The 22,890-nt window shown below is 41.6% G+C and overlaps 1 protein-coding gene across 4 annotated transcripts in view; it reads right to left on the bottom strand.

Moving 5' to 3' along the window:
* The window catches only part of APP (amyloid beta precursor protein), a 223,086-nt gene that overhangs the window by 102,207 nt on the left and 97,989 nt on the right, over nucleotides 1–22,890 (bottom strand). For all 4 annotated transcript variants that reach the window (XM_063347215.1, XM_063347206.1, XM_063347234.1 and 1 more), the window contains exons 4-5: nucleotides 15,084–15,196; nucleotides 13,403–13,596 (exon numbers count right to left, since the gene is read on the bottom strand). In XM_063347215.1, coding sequence (XP_063203285.1) covers nucleotides 13,403–13,596; nucleotides 15,084–15,196 — 307 coding nt within the window. The remainder of the gene's footprint in view (nucleotides 1–13,402; nucleotides 13,597–15,083; nucleotides 15,197–22,890) is intronic.

The raw sequence follows: 22,890 nt of genomic DNA, 5'->3' as shown, positions 1-22,890 counted from the left end.
GCGGCCGTGAAAATACTTGCACCTCCCCCCTCCAATATTAGTTTATCTCCATTTCCTCTCAGTGGAGACTTTTGGTAAGGAGCGCTGGCACTTTATTTTCATGGTCATCACAGAGGTCATCATGGCTTTGAACCTTCCGCTTCAACCTCCTCACATATGAGATATTAAAATCCATTTCCCCTATCACGGAAATGATGCTTCCCTCGAGCAGCCAAGTAGCGCACTGGGTCATTAATACAAATCAACTACACTCCTGTGTGTGATGAAACGGGGTATTTGAAGTTTGGTGGTTTCAGCTCTGTTTCCAATGCCGCAGACTCACTGGGTTCCAGGCAGCCTTAAAGAGGTCATCGGTTCCACTGACTCCAACAGAAACATTCCAACCACTCCAACGGGCATATTTCCAGTTTTAAAACACTTACCACTGTACAGCTCCTGCTAGCATGCGCCTAAGCACATTGGTACAAGCAATGTTTAAACCACGGATCTGTAACGTTTATCTAACAATTTCATTTTCTCAATCCGTCACTGCAGTAAGAGCCAGCACCAAGGTATTATTTATTCACTTCACTCAGAAGAGTGCATCATCCTGTTAATTTGTTAAGATAAAACTGAAGGAAACGTAAAGGAAAGGGAAAGAAAGAGAACTATGCTACCTCTTGCTGTTCAAGAAATAAGAAAATAGTAGTAAAAGAAAGTTCCCTTTCCGTATTTCAATGACCTGCAACAGGGACGGAGACAGAACACAGATGACAAGAACGACGAGTTTTCTTTCTAACAGTGTTTCAGAACTCATGGGGCATGAGTAGCCCCACATAGCAAAAGCTATGTTTTAAGAAGAGGTTTCTGTCTGTAACTATTAATTTCAGTCAAAAACGTGGCAAAGCTTTCAATTTAGAATAACAAATAACTATGGACTAATTACTGCTTTTGGGAAGTGGCTCACATATGTCTGCAGTAAACGCTCATCCATTTGGACGTATGTAAACCATGGTTTTGCCAAGTAACTTGAACGAAAACACATACTCCATCAGTGGGTGAAAAAGAATGAAAAGGTATTCAAGACAGACGTTTTAATATCTGAAAAGATTAGCATTCACTACACTTTGCAACTATATTTTATTGCAAGTAGATGCCATCTGGACTGTGGTTTTTACTATCCACCAAGCCTATACAAATAGATGGGGGAAAGCTAATTCCAGGAGAGGAACGGAATCAGCAGTACCAACAAGCCACCAAGTCTCCAGCATCTTGTGCTTCGGGTTCCCAAAAGCACAAAAACCCTCACCCCTCTATAGTCTCCACAGCTCCCCCAGACGAACTCCAGGAAACACGTGATGGGACTGGATTGTCAAGTGTTCAGCCTGGGTCTAGCTTTGCTTCCAGCAGAAGATTAATGATGAGCACAAATACATATTTATCCCCATGCACAGGAAAGCTCCAGAGCACAAAGTTCTTTAACAGTGGGAGGGGAAACAGTTCACAGATCGAACTGTGAACCTCTACATGCCTTAGAAGTTAATGCCTTAAAAGAAAACGCAAAATAGAAACACAACAGAAATTACAAGAGTAGGACATGAACTTGGAATCCAAACAAGAAGATGAGTGTATTTGAGATGGCCTAATTACCAGGATTTTGGTTAAAAGCAAATCAGAAAGCTAACAGGCAAAGAACCAAATTCTCCCTCAAACCTGCCCATCAGAGGCCTGGGTATTTTCCACCCAACATTTTTCCAAACCACGTATGCTAGAAAAAGTTCATCTGACTGAAGGACGAGATTTCTCAGGAACTGGGTTTGATCCCACCACCATGCTCCTCTGAATGGTGCTGCTAATTAAACATATGAGTCAACACAGGAACCACTTCAAGCTAAAAAATAAGCCAAGAGTGCACTTTGGCACATGAGCACTCACCTCGCTGTGCCTTCTGTTATTTAACTTTGGCTTTGGTACACTAGCTGATGTCAAGACAAAGCTGACTATACCTACTGTGTGAAACTGAGTATCCAGGTAATAAATTTAAACAACTACCACCGAAGTAATTCTGCATGGGATAGAAGAGAGGAAAAGAAGTCAAAACCAAGTGTGAAACGAAGATTTCGGCATTCACCTTGAAAGTCTAGACCAAAAAGGTCAATTTTCCAGAAATATGGGGGAGGTGGGAACAGACAGTAGGACAAGAATGAAACTGCACTGCAGTTGTGAGATTAGACACAGAGCCAGGAAAGAAAAGGGTTATGCCAGACCTCCAGTCTATGTAACTGATCTTTTAAATGGCTTATTGGCAACAAAATCCGGAAAATTACAGTGACTTACAGAATTGAAAGTCTGACCCACAAGTTACCTCAGCAATAATATTTCTGGTCTATCTGTTAATTCACCACAAAAGCACAAACTGCTTAAAAACTGCCTTGGTTATTTTCATTAGGGTTGGATTATACTAGGTTAGTAAATCAGGTATCCCACAACAAGAAAAAATAATGTGATATTCGGACACATATAAACACCTATTAAGAGACAGTTAACTTTTTGAGAATTCAGGTGGGCACCTTCCATTCCACAGCAAGTCAGGATGAGCAATTCATATTGCCTAGTATTTTTCAGACATTCGTTTTGTCACTTCTAATTATTTTCCTTTTTGTTTTGCTTTACTGAAGAGGTTGCAATCATGTTTATTTTCACAGCTCCTAACAGAAGAAAAAATTGAAATAAGCTATCTCAAGAAGTGTCACATAGGCCGCTTTTGAGTTCTCAGACCTTATCGAACAACCGAATTATGTGCTTCAGTCTGTCGCTCTCCTTTTACTGTAATTTTTTTAACCTTTTACACAAAAGCAATACCAAAGATGTGCCTGGTTTCATTAACTTTGATGGAAAACAAGAAGAGTTACACTAAAAATCTTTTAATCTAATTTTTAAATAGAACATTTATAAAAACCAAACACGCATTCCTTGCCCTACTGCCTCTGACAGATACATTTATCTTTTTCCCCATAATTAAACAAGAAGGTGTACTTTATACCATTAGACATTTCTTTCCACAGCTGACCTGCTTAAAAAGACGGGTGTACAACGCAGCATCTAACATTTGATCTCGTGCAATTGCAGAAGGTACCTGTTGACTGATATGCAAGGATATCTTTTCAAAACTAACGTAATTTTCTCTCTGAAACAAAGCCGTTGCTGGTACTACTGTTCTGACAGTTTTCTTTGGAAGCTGGAAGATTCAGCAAGAAGTATGCCATTTTTAGAGAAGGACAGAGTAATAACATATTTAACCCATATTCCTTCTCACTTTGATTATTTTTGCTAAAGAGACACTTAAAAACTAGAAATGTAAACGTATCTGCAAAAGCACAAAATCAGGCTCTGTGAGCCTGATGACACTAAATAAATATTAAATTCAAAATCCTGACATCAGGAACGCATTAAGACTGGATGTGACGTAAGAAGGCAGAGTGAAGGTCACCTGTGCAGCCCTATTTCAGCCAGCTGGAGAATCAGCAGAAAAATCTGGATCTGTTACAACATGTTTGTTTCCACAAAACTTCTGCCGTACTCAGAATGGACTATTCAGTGTTTCTTTGTGCAACCTGCTACCCTACAGCTTATCCGAGGCGGACAATGTGACCTCTGCACCAAACCAAGTACCTGCCCTGTTTGTGGAATTCATCGTCTTGGTACCCTCACACAACGACGACACGGTAAAACTGGAAGAATCACTTTGCTTTACGACTGAGAAAGCAAACAAAAAAAATACCAAAGCACATAATAACTCTGGATGTTCAATTTAAGACATCGAATAACATTTTTCAGAGAATGTGCCATCTTAAATTTTTTAAATACAGCTGCCACCAGCAGCAGCTGCAAGAGGCCAGGACTTCTGCAGAGCAGGTTATCTCCACTCATGCAGCCTGAACAAAAAGGGGCACCTTCTCTATGAAGCTTTTTATGGTGGCCACAGCATTCCAAGCCTAGCAGAAGACTTTCATGGCAGAAGCAAGGATAGATCTAGTTCTCCAGGTCAACACTTTACTGTTTTAACATTTTCTTTTTTGCTCATGTCACAATTTGAGTGGGGTTTTTTTTTCCTCCCCTCAGCAGTGATCAAAATAGAGATCCCATGTGAAGAAATGGCTCGTCATTTGCATTCCAGATCAGAACCCTCTTCTGTCAGGTGCAAAAAAACACCAACCCTATCTGTTTTTGCTGTTTGATCCATGTATTAGAAATGTATAGCCTTTGTTAGAAGGCAAAGGAAAAAAGTACTTAATACAGAAAATGCTTTACTACACTGTGCTGTTAACAGCACAACCTCACAAGACGTGGAATTCTTGAATGTCCACAAACCACCCCAACGCTGAGCTCTTATTTCTAGTACAGGTCACAAATATCACTGAAAGGTAAAATAGAGCAGTAACTGACGGATAACTTTATGGAGAGATATCCAGCTATGCATGCACCGCTGCACAGTCATGCTGGTGTGACAGGATGTGTTGAAAACCCCAGCTGCAAACTTCTCACTTTCAACTTTTTTCATGCATTATAAATAGTACAGTGTTTGAAATGGGGTAGTATATATCACGATGTCACGAGAACTTCTCAGAACATCTCACAGACACATCAGAAGGGTTTCTTGAGTTGATGACTACAGGAACATATACAGGGAACCTTTCTCTCCCACATTTCAGTCATCACAAGTTATTACAAGTGTCAAAATTTTTGCCTATTACTCAACAAAAACACAGCAGCCAATGGCTCTGTTTTGAGAAGTCAAAAAAAAAAAAAGCATCCCTTCTGTGCAAGTCAACCTTCTACTAAATGTGGAAGTGTGATGCCATTACCCTCCTGAAACAAGCTCAACATTCACTTAAGTCATACAGGTGGCCTGCACAGCTAGCAAACTGCTTTCATCAGGGGTCATGAAAGCCTGGCTATCTTTTACTCATCACTTCCTCAATTAGATTAATTCTCTCCACCCATAGCCTCATCCATCACTTCGGTTAATGCTTTATACTCAAATGGTGATTGGATTTGCCAGCTCAGCATCGCTGTAATTACCTCTCAAAGCAATGCACTGTTTCATCAATTCCATTCTAACTTTTCTTGTCCTAAGAAGAAATCCAACACTCACCAGTCTTTCTAGAGTCATTAATACTCTTGTGTTTCTATGCTTTCTGAATTTTAACAACCTCCATGTTAAAAGGAAAAAACCTGTTATTAAAAATATATCGTGAACTACCTGAATATTAAGTAACAGCCAACATGAAAGACAAACCCAATTAATGTAAGAATGTGAGACACAGAATATGCTAAGAGCGTATAAAATATGTGAACAGGACAAAATACTTCTGGACTTATTCAACATAAGCAGTACCATTATGCCTACAATTTGGTGATGCCTTAGTTTAATTTATAAAGAAAGCAACAAGATTTTATCATTAAAATAGTTATAAAAACACAGCTTTTAGATGAGCTGTACCATTAGAACGTTTTAGAACAGGTATAAAGCACTTTTTTATTTCAGTTTCTAACAGTTCTACTACGAAACTCAATTACATATGAACTTGCGACCAATTAGCTGAAATATTATATTGCAAAAATCAGGACACCTTCCACACTATCTCCCCAAATGAATTCAGTTTCTCTAAAATACCAATTTAGTGACGGACAATTCATGTGTGCAAAATTCACCTTTTTCAATAATTGGTGTTAACCTACACTGATGGCAAACTTCAGAGGAGGGGGAAAAAAAGCAAGAAAAATGAAGCAGGTTTGTAATTCCTAGTGTTCATTTTAGGGCACTGACTCCCAATTAGGAACAATTTGTATTAGGACAGCTGATGAGAACACTGCCTCTGGCTGCACCCCTCCGGCTCCTGTGTCATGGACAGCTGAGCTCCCCACCAAGCAGACCCTGAGCCACTGCAATAGGCATACCACTGCTGGCACAAGGTTCCGTTTTCCTTAACTTTCAGGGGTATGAACCACCTACAGCTGGCTCACTCTGCACAGTATGGAAAAAGGAAAGTCTTTTTATCCGCCCAAATGCAAGTCATTTCCTGCTTCTAAGTCAGAACCTGCAGTACGGACCCTTTGTCCAGCTCCACGTCTGGTTCAGCTTTACTAGCTCAAGTGCTTGGGGAGTAGGGGGTGGATATTTTTCTTTTAATGTTTCGGGTTTTTTTAAGAATCATTTAGGAGATTCACACTGGAGCATTTCTCACTGAAATTTTAGAAATTGACTTTCCAATTTAATGAAAAAGCTTACATCAGTGAGAACCTGGTGTTTGTTTTAACATGAGTAAAAAGATGGCTTGAAAACAGATGAATACTCGACAGAGACAAAATGCTAATTTTCTTTTTTCCTCCAGTGAGTATGTTTCCAATGAAAAATTTAGCCATGGCACCTTCTTTTTTCTTGATCAATAACACTTTTTTAGCTTTAGAATAACAAAAACTTCAAAAGGACTCCAGATATCCCTTTTCTACGTTCTTCAGACAGATCTTTTGGGCTCAGAGCTGGACTTCCAATTAAGCCTCAGATTTTTGACTCAGTGCAAGACAACATTAACAGCGAGAACAATGGGAGAGGAGGAGGAGGAGGGAAGAATGGCCAAAACCCACAATGTCACTACATACTAGATAGAAGCGTGAAGAACCAGGTAGAAATTGAAGGATTTAAGAAATAGTAAGACTCTCAAAAAGATCTGCCCCCGCCATGACTTCTTCATCAACATCCCCATATCCAGACATCGTTGAAGGCCTGACTGTTCCTCAGCTGTGCAGCCCTTCCCACCACATGGGGACTCTGACACCCCAAGGCCACAGCAGGGGTCTACTCAGGGTGTCAGAAGCCCGCCTCCCTTGCAGGTGTACTTAAACAAAGGACACCCAGCTGCTGACGGCCAAAACAAAACGTGTGGTTGAAAGCCTGTCCATTAAGGCTCTCTGGGGACACAACACAGAAACCTCTCTTTGAAATGAGAGGAGGCAATGAGTATCAGCGCCACCACCTTAAGCCTCCTAGTTTTGCCAATTTTTTTTCTCCATGTTCAAGCCGTGTTTGTTTCTTCCAGGTGCAGTTCTAATGCCAAAGAGACTAAAGTACCCATCAAAGCAATAGATAAGGAAGATTAGAGCACTTCGGTTACTTTTTCTTGATCTCCCTGATCAGCTAATATGCAATGGCCAGAAATATGCCTGGGTCAAACAATCCCCTAAAGGCTCTTCTTTTATGCTGCATTTCCAAATACATTTTCTGGGGTAGTAAGATGAAGAGATGAGCAGGGGAAAAAGGACATGAGAGGGACACAGGGCGATGTAATGGGGAGAAACAGGGTAAGAGGATTTAACATTTTGGATAGTCATTTTCGATGAACACTGTGAGCATAGAGAACACTAAAGAACAGCCACGCCAGTTGTAGCATTTACCTGCTTTCACCTGCATTCGCAATTAAAACATCAACAGCTTCCCAACTCTTGCCCCCATTAAATCTCCTACTGTTCTGGCACGCAGAGACCCAAACAAAGGGAATTAAGCACTAGCTAGTCAAAGCTACACTGGCAAAAGGAAAGAGAATTTACTGAGTACAGAAATTACTAAATTCCATTAAATTAAAATTCTTATACTGACTGTTGTACACTACTAAAGATACTTGCTTATGCGTCACTGTTTAGACTTTAGGCACTTTTCAAAAACATATGCCACAGGCAGACATCCCAGTTGCCCAATTGCCTGTCTGCTTACTCTGTGTCAGGGCAGTAGGGTGACATACCACAAAAACACAGTGATGTTGTATCAGGTCAGGGCACTATACGACCGTGGCCAGTTTAAACACACCTTGTGAGAGGCTGACTTAATGACAGCACTCTGGGGAATTTCAATTGTAACTAACTTGACATTGAGGTTAACCCACAGACATTTCTGAAGGGAAGACACTAGGTAAAACGTGTGTTGACATCTTCGTAGCACTTAAGTCATAGGTAAAGACATAAAAAGCGCTAGAAAGCGAAAGAAATGAAGTGAATGTTTCCTCCATGTCAAGTGATGATCTCTAAAAAATTACTCAGCAAAGCAATTCTGTCGGGCCCCTGTGACTCTTCCCCAAATGCTAGAACAAGACTGATAATTCAAAGCATAGGGTCTCACCTGGAAATAATTCAGCACAAGAAGCACACACACAACACTGCTTTCACAGTTAGAAAAAACTGACAAGTTTTAAAAGCCTTTCAGGATTTCTTAGATTAGAGTTGGAGAAGGCAATTATGCAAAAAGTCATTTTTTCCAGATATCATTAAAAAAACCCAAAAAACCACAAAAAAACCAAATCCCCCCTCTTTATGGAGTCAAAAGGCATATAGCACTAACTACTTTTTTGCAGCATCTAGGAGATGAGCACTCATTCTTAAGCTCAGTCTAGAACAGGGTTGCAAAACCAGAGAACAACATGACTACCATGCTATAGCACAAATTTTAGTTTTACTTCACAGATGCCTAATTATCAGCACAAAGTGGACTGCACTCTTTTGGATTATTTATTGTAGTAAAAAACCTACCGTATTAACTAGCCTAATGGCAAGTATGCACAAACCATAAAACTTCGCTTGGCAGAAGTTTATGAGAAACTGTAAACCAAACCCTTGTGAAATACACTGCTCCCTACAATGTGACATTTACAACACTGCCCAGTCATTACATCAGCCTGAACATACGTTTTTATATACCAGACAGACAAGATTAATTTGGCCTAATCTGCTGAGGGAAAAAACCAATGAGAAATTACATCTCCTGTTTTGGACCTTGAAAACATATTCAGATTGTCTAGAAAAATGAGACTTGGATGAAGTTAAGGCACTACCTCCTGCTCCTGAGCCACGGGACTTAAAGAACAGCTTTCTATATAACCCTCAACAGTGAGGATTATGGTGCCTCAGCATCCCTGCTGTGAAAGAAGGAAAATGACAGCAGCCTATTTCCCTGGTGGGAAGGAAAGCCTGGGGGGTCTCAGGCACAGTGACAGGAAGATGAGGAGAGGCACGTATAAGACAGATGTAGACAGACAAAACCTGGAAGTTTCCAGCTTGGCCATCACTCCTAAAGATGTTCAACCTTGAATGTCAAGGACACCAAAGCTTACAGCAAGTGCCCCGGTACAGGCAGGAGGGCCACAGGGCTGTGCTGAGTCTCAAGGGCAGCCAGAGCTTGCAGGTCACTTGACTGAGTTGTAGCTATGCAGGGGGAGCTCTGCAGCTATATTGAAAGCCAGCACCTGCATCTGGCTGTCCCTCAGGCAGTCTTCAAGGTAAAGTTTAATTAAAGGTGCGGATAACAGCAAGGAATGCCACTGCTGAAAAATGCTCGTGACCTCTTAGTCAGAGTTATATGCTATTTCAGGACGAGCATGACTTGACGCAGTCTCAGAAGCATGGGTGGATCCTGCCTCTTGGCCTCATGAACAAAAAGGGGGTATATCACACCCATCACCAAAATACATCCTCCCTCCTTTCCCCAAATACTGCCAACAAGCCACATCACAAGGCAAGCCACATCCTTTTACACCCACACCCAGGTGGTGGTCAGACACCGGGTAGAAAGAACGTCCGTCTGTGATGGCGCCGCAGCCCAGGCTGCCTCCACGTGCCCTCCGATGGTGCAGATACAATGTGCTGCTGAGCTTTGCTTCCTCCTGTGCGGAGGAAAACACCCATGACAAAACAAAAAAGAAAGTTCAGTGCTCCAGAGACAACTGTTCATGGTAAAAACACAAGACAGTTTGAAAAAGGACTTTTACAAAAGGAACAGGTGCAATGTGTTTTCCTCTAAATATTCAGAATCATAAATGCAAGTTTTTTAAAATTTAGATCTGAATAGCTTGAGATATAAAGTTACTTCAAAATACATCACCTACACGTTGGAGTCTGCTTCGTCACGACAGGAGTTTTGAGAAACGAGGATATATGTACTGGGCACGGGCTGGGTGAGAGACAAACCCACAGCTATCGAGCCAGAAGGCTCCACAGCCAGACGTGAGAAACAGGGAATATGAAATCCCGCAGCTGGTGTCATTTGCAGCAGACTGGTTTCAGCTTAGGTGAGAGGAGTGGGTTATGTTCTACCCGGAACACTCAGCAACTCTTAATACCAAATAAATTGAGACATGAATGGCAAAAGCACATAAAAGGCCTTGTTTGTACAACAGAACCAAACTCAGATCTTAATGAAACAAAAAATAGAAGAAAGAGCAATTACTGAAGTTCTCATGTGGTACTGGCAACTAATTTTAGCCAGAAATTGTGACTTCTGGGTTAAAAAATGGGTAAAAAAGTCAATGCAGAAACTGCTGCAACAGGAATTCCTGCCACAAACCTGCGGTAGAGTAATGGCATGAAATCCTACTCCTAAAGGACCTGCTCCTATCTTCTAATTTTTGTATCTTTGCATGAACAAAGTACTTGAAGCAGCGGCCACAAAAATGACCAGCAAAGCAAACGCAATAATTCCCCAGAATGACTGAGTGCGCGCCCCCCCACACACACACACCCCCCGCAAGGGACAGCATGTGTCTCATGATCGCGCGCTGAAAGCCGTCAACTGGAAGACATCAACAACCGGCGCTCAGCTGATCTGACCCAAGTAAAAGCTATCCCGATTCCCGAGTGAGGAAAATACTTCGATGGATACTTTGCCCAACTGATTGGCAAACAGCATACCCCCTTCCCTGCCCGGAGAGGGGCTCCGTGAAGCACCCAGACCTCCTCTGACAAGAGGGGCTTTGCTTCAGAGCTGCTGAGCAGCAGGGTCAGCGTTAGCCGGTGCACGAGCTACCAGCCCCTCCTCCTCCCTGCGTGCAGCGTCACACCAAGGACGTACTTACACACAAAGGGATTCTGAACTCGTTGGAAGGCTTCAAGACGAAGCAAACAGTGTCAGTGTGGGATCACCCGCGTAAGGTGAAAAAATGTAGACTTAACTAAGCACTTCAAACAGAGGTGCTTTAATAATAGAGAATATTGGGAATTCGGCATTAGGAAAGTGTCCCCCTACTTTATACTTCCTTTCTCATCCTTCCTCCCTCACAATCATCTTAGGACTGAGGCATATATATATATATATATATTTATATACAAACATATGCTCATATATGTATGAATATACACACAAAATTTGAACTACCACCTACTGCTGCATGAGAAATGAGTAATCTATTTTTTTTATATGACTACATTTCAAGAGTATTTCTGGCTCCAGTACACACAGTTTGAATGCAGCTGGGAAGCTGAAGAGGCAGCAAGAAATAAGAGTGAGTCAGTGTAAAAGAACTACAAACTGCTTGGCTCTTCATCTGCAGTTGAAGTACAAGCGCCCCATAAAAGAACCCTTTCAATTTCCTTTTGCATCCACTTCTATGGGAGGGAGGAAAAAAAACCCAGCAGTATTTGCTTGGGACTTCAGAAATGGATTCAAATGCAATTACAGTTCCTATTCCTAATGGATACAAAATTCATGAAGTTATTCTTGAGCTCCTCTCTTCAGATATTAAACTGCTTTATGAGGAACAAAACAGACTAGAATAGCAAATTAAATGTTCAGTGACAAACATGAAAAATACAAAAGTAAAAGGGATATTTCTCTTACAAACAAAACTACTCTATATATACCCCTGTGAACTCTTTTATTTAAAATATTTTAGGAATCTTTGATCAGATATATGAAACAAAAGTTTTATATCCATGTATTTTATATATAGGGATACATAATAAATAGAAGATATATAGATAAGACAGGTAATAGGTATATCAGATAGATCTATGTGTGTATCTTACGCGTGTGTATATATATAATGTATGATGAAAAAAAAGCAAATTTGTCTCAATTAGAGCAAGGTCTGTACTCATGTCTTATTCTAAGAGAACATATCCCAATCAAAATCTAAATGAAATACACAGAAGTGACACAGCAACAGTCCAAAGGCTGATTTACAAATCCCACTGAAAGGGTTATAAATTGTGACACTTTGACAGCTGTTGGAAGTACAAGTCAGAAAAAAGCCTGAAGATGTGAAGGCGGAAGATGCAATATTACTTGATGCAGGTTTCTTGCATTAAGCAGCCCTGACCATTCAGTCCCATTTATGAGAGACAACGGGAAATTACAATGGGCAAATATTTATTTTAATTAAACTTCTTCCATTACTCACAAAGAACTCTTCCCTGTAAGACTTACTAATGCTTTGTCAGGAAAGATTTAGATGCCCACCATGGTATGGCTTCTAATTTTTCATTGTCTTAATAGCATCTCTCTGCACTAAATTACAGCAATTCAATCTCTCTCCTTCATCTCTACGCTGTTCCTGAACTTGTGTCCATTTGGATTATTAAAAACCCCAAACTTAATGCAATTCAGAACTATTAACTTTCCACATTATTCACTTCATTCGGTTCCCAATTATTTTCAGGGTTCTCCTTGAAACCACTTGTAATCTGCCCCAAGTTTTTGATTTTGTGTATTATTTGTAAAAGATGCAGTATCATCATCTAAGGAGAAACACTGCATTAGCACAGTATGAAGTGATGGAAGTCTAGGGAGCACAAACAGAATTTGAACGTAGATCTTAGTTTTATGAAGAAAGCCATCTGAGAGAGTTGTTTGAATTCAATTGCAAGGACATAACATTGTACTCTGTTCTCACAATTGCTGTCTAACATGCTCAAGAGAGTGATATGAAAAGGCTTTGACAGCTCTGGACCACTCAGTTACAACACTGTCATAACCTGTATTTGGCTCAAAAATCAGCCTATGTGCACAGGGGATGTTAAAAGATAAAGACAAGCATGGTATTTTCCCATCCACTGCTGTCTTGCAAAGGAAACCTCTATACTCTAACTTAACAGTAGCATATTAATGAATCTGTCAAAGGCTAGATATTAAAACAGATTGTCTTTTAGATCATGTTTAGAAAGTAATTGTCAGCAGAAGAATATTCTTATGGTAATAATGGCGCACAACTAATGTCTATTATGAATGAAGACATTTCAGAACCTCCAACGGTTATGTTGGCTGAGTATCTGCTGCAGTACTCCAGACTGCACATGAAGCATCTTAAGAGTACAGTATTTATCATTAAGTTGTCAAGAAGTATGTATTTAAGCATTTTTGTTATAAATATGGCAGTACTTCTCATTGAACATGAAGGCATCAAAAGCACAATAACTGTATTAACAATAAGCTTGTCTGTAGCAAGTTAAAAATAAACTAGTAGAGCTCTGACGTTTGCAACCATTGTAGCTGCAAGTTCACTTACAAGGTGCAGCGAGTCTTTCACACAGAGCCCTTTTAGACAGATTTTTGGCATCTTTAATAAAGACAGTAACAAGTTGAAGGGTAGAAAGTCACTCTTACCTTCCATCTGCATAGTCTGCATCTGCGCCTCCCCACCAGACATCTGAATCATCATCTTCAGCATCAGCTGAATCGAGATTGTCGCTTTCCTCTGCTAATGGGCAGCAAACAAACTCCACACCACGAAACTTGTCGATTCCACAGGGCAGCAGCATGCCATAGTCATGCAGATTCATACTCTTCTCACTACAGGACTACAGGAAATAGAAAGCAAACAGCAAAAATATTGTCATGGAGGACGCCAGAAAAAACATCACAGACCTTGAGAAAATGTTAAGGGGCTGCGTACTGTCTTAGGAGGTTGAAGCTGGTGAACTGCATGATCTCTACATTTTCAAACACAATTTAGAGTGGTCACATGTGCATTCACTGCCTGCATTGTAGATAGCTCCCTGCCTGTGTCTGCATGGCCATTGTAAGCAACAAGCTCTCCCTTCCGCTGCCCTTTAGTCTTTGACAGTATAGAAAGCCCCGTCTCCTCCCATATACTCGATGACTCTGTATCCTCTTGCCTGAAATCCTCACAGGGTCTGCCTCATAAACAGAAAACTCAAAGGCAGAGTGGTAATTTGATGTATTAATCCTGATGTATTTATGCTATTAAAGAGTTTGTTGCAGAACAGATTAGTATTTAAAATATCTGATATACTGGAAACACACTGTACCTGGCCTGACAGGTCTGCCAGTACAATACCTTCTAGCCTTGTTCGGAAAACAATCAGTTGTGCATAATTATATCTTAAAGATACAGTGATGTAGGACAGAAAGATATAGTGATGTAGGACAGGTGAAAAAAGGAAAATAGTTCAATGGTGCACAGTGATGATGCTCAGCTATTCTATTCTAAGGTTCCAAGTACTTAAAATGGACTAGAATATGCCTGGAGGAAGGTTGGTGCTTTAAACACTTAATTTGAGGGGCAACAGTACCATTCAAGCAAGAACTGAAAATGTGAAGCTGCTAAGCACATTTCAATTTTGATCTCCAGAAGGTGGGATAACCTACAAACTAAGAGGTTCCCAACAAAGTAGCAGCCAGAAATCTTCGTGAAGCTCATCTCTGTTTTTATTCCTACAAACTTTCTACACAGGGACAAAAATGTCCAGAACACATTTGTGATTTTAACATTAGGTTTACTTCTGGTAAAGCACTGGTAAATTGTAAAAACTCTGTGCTTGACTACAAAATGTCTTTGGCTAGTCCTATGCCTTACCAGCTCTCCAACCCTTTTATGCTGAATTTCACATACTGCATTCTTTGAGGCCTGTTTGATCTGTGTGAGGCACCTGGCACGCCAATAACTATAATGAGGACAATGATAAAGGCAAAGCCTAGGCAGTAGCGATTGGTCTTTCGTTCCAGAGCAGCAGTAACACAGGAAGCCGGAGGAGGCAGAGAACACGGTGAGTGAGAGTGGATGCGGCGGAAAAAACAAAAAACCAGGGCTATGAAACAGGGTCAATGTTCAAAGGTCAACATTAAGTATCCAGTAGTGGTCTGTATGTGCTCAGAAGACCAACTCCTGTGTCCTACCCAATAAAGCAGAACAAAAAGCCATTCACCCAAACATTCCTCAGTACTGCTTTCTGTTTTCCCTGTCACTGTTATATTTAAAACTCAGCCTCAGAAGAGTGATACAGCTCTAAAGAAAGAAGGCAGGAAAGAAGACAGATAAAGGTACCTCTTTAGCAACAGTATGCCAATGCAGGTGAGTTTCACACACATCCATCCTTTCCTGGTGAAGGAACTTGCACTTGTCTGGTACCAGAAGGGCATCACTCACAAACTCGCCCACTGAAAGGAAAAAAAAAACAAACAACAAACCCAAAAACATTAATTTTCCTTCCGGTACCTCATCCTTTTAAACTTTTAGCTAGGCATAGAGCAGCTTTCATGAATGAGTGGCAGGGTCTGTTTGCAGAGAATGGAACAGTTTCTAAATTTGCTTTCATTTGCTTTCTAAAGTTGCTTCCATGATCACCTTCTTCAAACTTTCCATTTGAAAGTAGCTCCTGTCCTTGATCTCAGAGGTGTATTAGATTATGCAAACTTTAGCATAATTAGATTATGAAAACTTTAGCGTAATATGCTAACTTCCATATATCCAGTGTGAAAGTTGCAGGACCCATCAAAGATGTGTGTGGTGCAACATGAAGTCCAGAGTCGGTGAATCCAGCTTCTTGAGGTGCGGTGCAAGGATGGGGAGGGACAATTACATTTTGCATCTGCACAGCAGTAGGGAGGGGTTTTGAACTGTTTTGAAATACTCAGTTTTTCCACACAAAACAAATCTGACACCAACACATTGTTTCAAGCAATTTGAGAGTATTTCTGCTGAATTACAGCATTAACACATACACAGTCCACTTAGTTATTTTTGTTGGTGCAGCCTCATTTCATCAGCCAGACCAATTCAGGTTAGCCCAGAAGGTTGATGAGCAACTGGAGCTCATCAGCCAGGGAACAAGATGATTCATGGATCACCTGAGTATCTGGTCAGATTGAAGCAGGGGAAAAAAGGCTCTTTAGCAAGGACATAACTGACCAAAGAGATTGTCCTGGCTTCAGCAGTAAGACAAAAATTTACACGCTAATGAAAAAAAACAATGCTCACACCTTCAGTACTAACAAATAAGAAGAAACCCAGTTGATAAGTAACATGATTTGTTAGACTAAAATCACTGTAATTCTGTACGATCCTTGCATTGCAATTAAATAACCCCCGAACCCCTCAAAGATATTTTTTAGAGACAAATTAGAGAGTACTTTCAAGAAGTCTATATACTGAGCAGACTCTGGATTGTGAAAGCACGTGTGACATACATGTGACAGTGACATACTCTAATGCCTGCAAATTAACAGAAATGCCTTCTAGAGGTGTCCAAAATAACCTTGCAAAAGTAAGGAGTTAACACACTTTCTGGTAACCCAAACCACAAAATCTGCAGCTTCTGTTAAAAAAAAAATCTCTGCTCCCAGTGGTATCACACCCAAATCTTGCACTGAAATTTGAATAAATTTGCACCTTGTTTTTAGCTGTATTTGTCATTGTAGGGGACCATCCTGCCACATACCCGCAGTCACCCAGTACATACGTAACTGCTAATGCTCAATATAGCGAAGTACCCGAGCACTAAGCAAGCACAGGGGTGTATTGCTGAAGACTCACAGAGTATGTCGATTTGGCTCTCCTAGGACAAACGACTTCACGCAAGAACTGCAGCTTTACTTTGTTGGCTGTTCGAGCATGCAAAACATTCAGAGCAGTGCTTATGGCAAAGATTTCTACACAACTGTGAAAAAAACATACAGTCCTGGAGTGTGTCTTACTCCAGCAAACTAGATCTGATTTCACAAGCTATACACACAATAATGTTTGCCACCCTGTGTTGTCTGTCCGACTTCTGATAACCCATGCATGAAGCTATTCCATTCACCTTAACACCCTGTAACATCGACAGAGTATTGTGTGCACAAATTTAGGAGACAATTAACGGTATACCTCGTTGCTCAAAAAAATTAGCCTACATCATTTCAGCAAAAGTAACAAATACTGATGTACCCTTGAGTTACAGCCACCAAATATAAGATGGAAAGCTACAGGTCAAAAGTTCTAGGCAATGCAGCCTGGGCTGCAGTATCATTAACAGTATGTGTGAGTATGTAATTCAATTTTTTTAAAAAATAATAATTTATTGAATGTCTGATTATATCAACCAACTCATATCAATACACTAAAGAAATACTAGACAGACACCTGGTCTAGTGGGAGGTGTCCCTGGCCATGGCAGGGAGGGTTGGAACTAGATGATCTTTAAGGTCCCTTCCAACCTAAACCATTCTATGATTTTGATAAAATTGAAAGTATGGTTTTAGATTTGATTTTTACACACAAAACGTACACCTCCTTTATAAAATCAGAGTTCTTGAAAATAAGGCAACAGCATCCTCCTGGTAACCCAAATTCTCATTTCTAGTGAGACTCTGCTTTGCAGAGTTTCACAGAAATAAACAACTCATTGGAACAAGCTTCCCCCTGGTTTTCAGAAGGAAAGACGGAGCTGGGGAGAAGGGTGTTGATTAAAGTGACACTCCTTCACTATACAAAATTATAATAAATTATTTAGGGTTGTGAAAATCTGTGCAATAGTAATCACTCACAACTTCACATGTGCTTCCTATTGCCTTCAATTAATTTTTTTATTACAATTAAAATTTCATTCTGCTCATTATTTACACATACATACAGCTCACACTCTGGAAACTTTTTTCATCCTTTTCTTTATCGTGATTAACGAAGTTTAAATGCAAAGCTTTGAACTTTTGTTCTTTTTTTTGTTGTTAAAAATAAATTAATGTTTAAGTGGCAGTTTGATGAACCAAACTGAGTTCATTTGACAACTGCAACATTTATTTTGCCTAGTTTAGTCTCACAGAAACATTAATCCATCAGAAAGAAGAGCTTCAAACACTTTTGACTCACAGACAAGCTTCTACCTGTATTTCTCCAGTACACATTTAACTTTCAGTGCTGCTGAATCATAAGACTTCAGGGATTATTTGCTTTTTTGAAGAAGTAACCCACAGACTACACAAGGAAAACAAGCCTGCATGAATGGAGAGCAATCTTGTGCCTCCTTAGAGAGAGGGCCGATATGTATGGGCTCTAAAAATAAGTAAAAATTGTAATACTACTTTGCCAGTACAAGCCATGACTAAGGTAGCTATGCATTAGTGCATTTTTTTGACTGATGGAGCATCCCAGTCCAGCCGGGCTTGTAACTTCCACTCTAAGGTGCTGAGACTGCAACACATAATTCAACTTCAAGATTATTTTTCCTTCCAATTCAGCAACACAACTTGCACCGCGCCAGGCTGCCCTCGGCCTGGGAGGTTCAAGTCGGACAAGCATTTCCCGAGGCAGCAGCACTGCCTTACAAGCCTCCCTGGCCCTGCACTATCCCCTCGTTCCCACCAGCACCTTACCCCTGCTCCTGCACCAGGGGTGAGCCATGGCTAAACCACGACCACACCATGGGCAGACAGGCTTGCAAAATTTGTACCAAATCCACACAACAAAGCGTCAGTATTATTACCACCACCACCATTACCTCTTTCAGGCTTGTATTTATCACTTTTTCTTGTACTTTACAATCATAGAATCATTTAGGTTAGAAAAGACCTTTAAGATATAATCAAGGCCAACCATTAACCTAAAACTGCCAAGTCCACCACTAAGCCGCGTCCCTAAGTGCCACATCTACACATCTTTTAAATACCCCCAGCAATGGTGACTCAACCACTTCCCCGGGCAGGTTGTGACAACCACAGAACCAGAGAATGATAGGGGTTGGAAGGGACTTCTGGAGATCATCTAGTCCAACCCCCCCGCCAGTGCAGGGTCACCTAGAGCAGGCTGCACAGGAACGCGTCCAGGCGGGTTTTGAATGTCTCCAGAGGTGGAGACTCCACCACCTCTCTGGGCAGCCTGTTCCAGTGCTCTGCCACCCTCAAAGTAAAGAAGTTCCTCCTCATGTTTAGATGGAACTTCTATGCTCAAGTTTGTGCCCATTACGTCTTGTTCTGTTGCCGAGCACGACTGAAAAAAGCCTGGCCCCATCCCCCTGACACCCACCCTTTAAGTATTTATAAGTGTTGATAAGATCCCCCCTCAGTTGTCTCTCTTCCAAGCTGAAAAGACCCAAATCCCTCAGCCTTTCTTCATAAGAGAGGGGTTCCAGTCCCCTAATCATCTTCGTAGCCCTTTGCTGCACCCTCTCCAGCAGTTCCCCGTCCTTCTTGAACCAGGGAGCCCAGAACTGGACACAGTACTCCAGGTGCGGCCTCACCAAGGCAGAGTAGAGGCAGAGGATGACCTCCCTCGACCTGCTTGACACACTTTCAGTGAAGAAATTTTTCCTAACATCCAATCTAAACCTCCCCTGGCACAACTTGAGGCCATTTGCTCTTGTTCTATCGCCTGTTACTTGGGAGAAGAGACCAACACCCACCTCTCTACAACCTCCTTTCAGGTAGTTGTAGAGAGCCATAAAGTATCCCCTCAGCCTCCTTTTCTCCAGGTTAAACTATTCCCTCAGTCACTCCTCATAGACATGTTTTCCAGCCTGCTCCAGCACCTCAATGTCTTTCTTGTAGCAAGGGGCCCAAAACTGGACACAGTACTCAAGGTGGGGCCTCACCAGTGCTGACCAAGTATAGGGGGATGATCACTTTCCTAGAGCTGCTGGCCACACTATTCCTGATAAAAGCCAGGACAGTGTTGACCTTCTTTCCAAAAAAAAGGTCCTTCAGACCCGGGCACACTGCTGGCTCATAATCAGCTGGCAGTCAACCAATAACCCCAGGTCCTTTTCTGCTAGGCAGCTCTCCAGCCACTCTTACCCAAACCTGTAGCGCTGCATGGGGCTGTTGTGACCAAAGGGCAGAACCCGGCACTGGGCCTTGTTGAACCTCATACCATTGGCCGCAGCCCATTGATCCAGCCTGTCCAGATCCCTTTGTAGAGTCTTCCTACCCTCAAGCAGATCAACACTCCCATCCAATGTAGCGTTGTCTGCAAACTTACTGAGGCTGCAATCAATCCCCTCATCCAGATCGTTGATAATGATCTTAAACAGAACTGCCTTCTTTTCTGCCTTCTTCAGCATCTCTGGTATTTTGATTCCAGCTGTACATCTGTGCTCTGCTGAGGTACTCTAATAATGGACCATGATGGCACAATTTGTCTTTTGGTGAGCTCATAAATCGCTCAACTCCCTCAAGTGATCCAACACACAACTATAACAGCTACTTTTTTTCCAGTAGCTGCTTACCCACTCTTGCAGGGAAGGGCTGGACAAAATCAGATCCCTCTGGCTTGTCAGTTTCTGACCCATCTGGAGAAAAGAGCCCTGAAGGGGAATTCTGGGCAGAGATCATGTTACCACATTAGAGAAACCCACTCTGTGACTACAATTCATTTAGCTGAAGGCCAGCAATCCGCTGCCCGCCCTTTTGAAAATAAGTGGCTTGTTCATAATTCAGATCTGTGTTTGTTAACAGCAACATTTAAGTTGCTGTATCCACTGTCTGCACGTCACTGGAACACCGATTGTGTCAACACAGTTAAGTCAAACTTAATTTCATTTTACAAATCTTGTTTCCTTTCCTAATGTCAGTAATCCCTTTCCTGATGCCCAATTCTCCATTACACTTGTGGCAGACTTCCTCATATTGCCCCATATTGCAATTCACAATTTTTAAAGACAGTTTTGCCCAAGATTATGATGCCACATTTTACTATCAAATAATGTTACTTCACTCAGACACATCCTCTGAAAAATACTCTTGGAACAATAGATTTTGTGCTGTAATACCAGAAGTTCTGGTTCAGAAACTAATTTTTCAACCCAGCAAAGACCAAGAGCAGCATTAAGACTCAACCTCTAATAAAAGAATTTGGATTATAGTAAAGGAGTCTGATCACACACTCATTTAAATCTTCTCTAGGAAAAAAAAAGGCTCAGCAAGAGGGCACATTTGTAAGACGACGACTGCTCTATCTCTTTAAATGGCAGCTATGATATCAGGGCAAAGCAATTAAAAAAAAAATTACTATACCCCGTGTGAGACACAGTCCTGATCTGCAGATTTTCCATCCGCTGCATAAAACAGATGGGATGTGAGGATCCATCCAACATTGCACAAAAAGAGAGCAAAGATAAGATGATAAAGGTAATAAAACAAAATCCATGACAAAACCAAACACCTGCTAGCAGATGGTTGCAGATGGTTAGGATCCCAACCAAAAAATAAGCATGTTCAAATTATGTTCAGAGGAGTACTTTCAAACAAAGACTGTGCTAAATTTTGCATGAGGAGGCAGCACGCGTACTGAGGCTCTAGGACTCAAGGCTTCATTTCCCACGTCACTGATGAGAACAAGGCCTTGCTAAAAAGAATTTACAAGCTCAAGTGCTTGCGCCATGTGTATTTGAGTACATTCAGAGAAAGGTGTCTCTTCTCTGGGACTTTGCAGAGATTATCCCGAGCCCCCACACCCTTGGCACAGCACAGCAAGGGGCAGAGCGACCCTGTGCCTTTCCCCATCCTGCTGCCGCGGGGCTCTGCTGTGCCCTGCTCCCCCAGCACAACAGCTCAGCTCCCTGCGACCCCTCTGCTAGCTCTTGTGCCTACCCTGGCACGCTTCTTTACTACGTATGCTATTAAACATACGTTATTACATTTATTTAAGCAGCCAGGTAACTTTAGGTGCTTTTATTGAGGGGGATGTTTATGTAGTCTTCATGCATGATGCTTTCTCTTGTTTCTAAGTTGGTAATTAAAGGTTAGCGGCAATCTGTATCAGGGTGCAAGCCAAACACATTGGCATCAATCAATGTGCAGAGAAACAATTCTTTATTGAAAATGCTTTTTCTTTTCTTCTTAAGTCCAGAAAAGCAGAGAAGATACAAAGCAGCTAGATACTTTAAAAATACGTTTCATTTTTCAGCAAAATGAGCTAGTAAGCACAATTAGCTAGCAACATGCTGATCCAGGCACAGAGTACTTCAAGATTTTAGACTCGGTATATCTAGATGAAGAGGGTGAGGTGGTATCTGTCAAACCTGGTTTGAAGGAGAGTTTGCTGCCATGCCCGGCCCCTGGGCAAGGATTCCTGCCCCAGCCCACGGCGTGGCTCTCCTCTGAACTTGGGCACAAGTCACATTCACCCGGACTGTTAAGTATCTTCAGTCTAAAGGTTTTAACAACCTATAGCAAAACAAGGGCTTTGTAAATTTTTCCAATTTAATTTTAAATGGAAGTTAAAAAGGACTCAGTGTTTAGGAAGTATGTAAAAACCATGTGAAAAATAATTTCTACCTACACCATTACCTATGAGTGACAACCAATATTAATACCAGTACCCAGCTAGGTATCAGATACCACCCTACTGTATCTCCTCCCCCCGTAACTCGTAAGCACTGAGAGCATCATTGAACAACGCTGAACCCCCCCAGGCAGTCGCTAGCAAAGGGCAGGCTGTGAAGGAGCTTGTACACAAGGACTCCAGTGGGGAGGTGGAGAGCCCAGTGCTGCACTGCACACCCTGCCAGCCTTAACAGCTCGAAATCACCCCCTCCCTCAACCCCATCGCAAATGCCAAAGTTAGACACCTCTTCCTAAAACCCATTCACCAGCCAAGAGAAAGAAAGGCAAGGTGGTGCTGATAAGACACAATGTCTGTGTCCCAGCAGCTTGGTCCATCTGTATTTTTCTGGTGAGTAAGAGGCTTAACTTCTGCCTGTAAAACTGCCCCCAAAACAGCTCTGTAAGGAAACTGTCCTCACTCCACCATTTTATCTATCCGTAATCTACGGCATGAATTTCAGTAAGAGACCCAGGGCATGGCAGATGGACAGCAATGCAGACCCAAATTTGAAGGGCAGGAGCATAAGTGACAGCACAACCTGCACAGCCATCTCTGG

Source organism: Chroicocephalus ridibundus, chromosome 1 (genome assembly GCF_963924245.1).
Source record: "Chroicocephalus ridibundus chromosome 1, bChrRid1.1, whole genome shotgun sequence".
Taxonomy (NCBI): Eukaryota; Metazoa; Chordata; class Aves; order Charadriiformes; family Laridae; genus Chroicocephalus; species Chroicocephalus ridibundus.
Note: the sequence above shows the minus strand (reverse complement) of the source record. Positions and strands in the feature narration are given on the sequence as shown.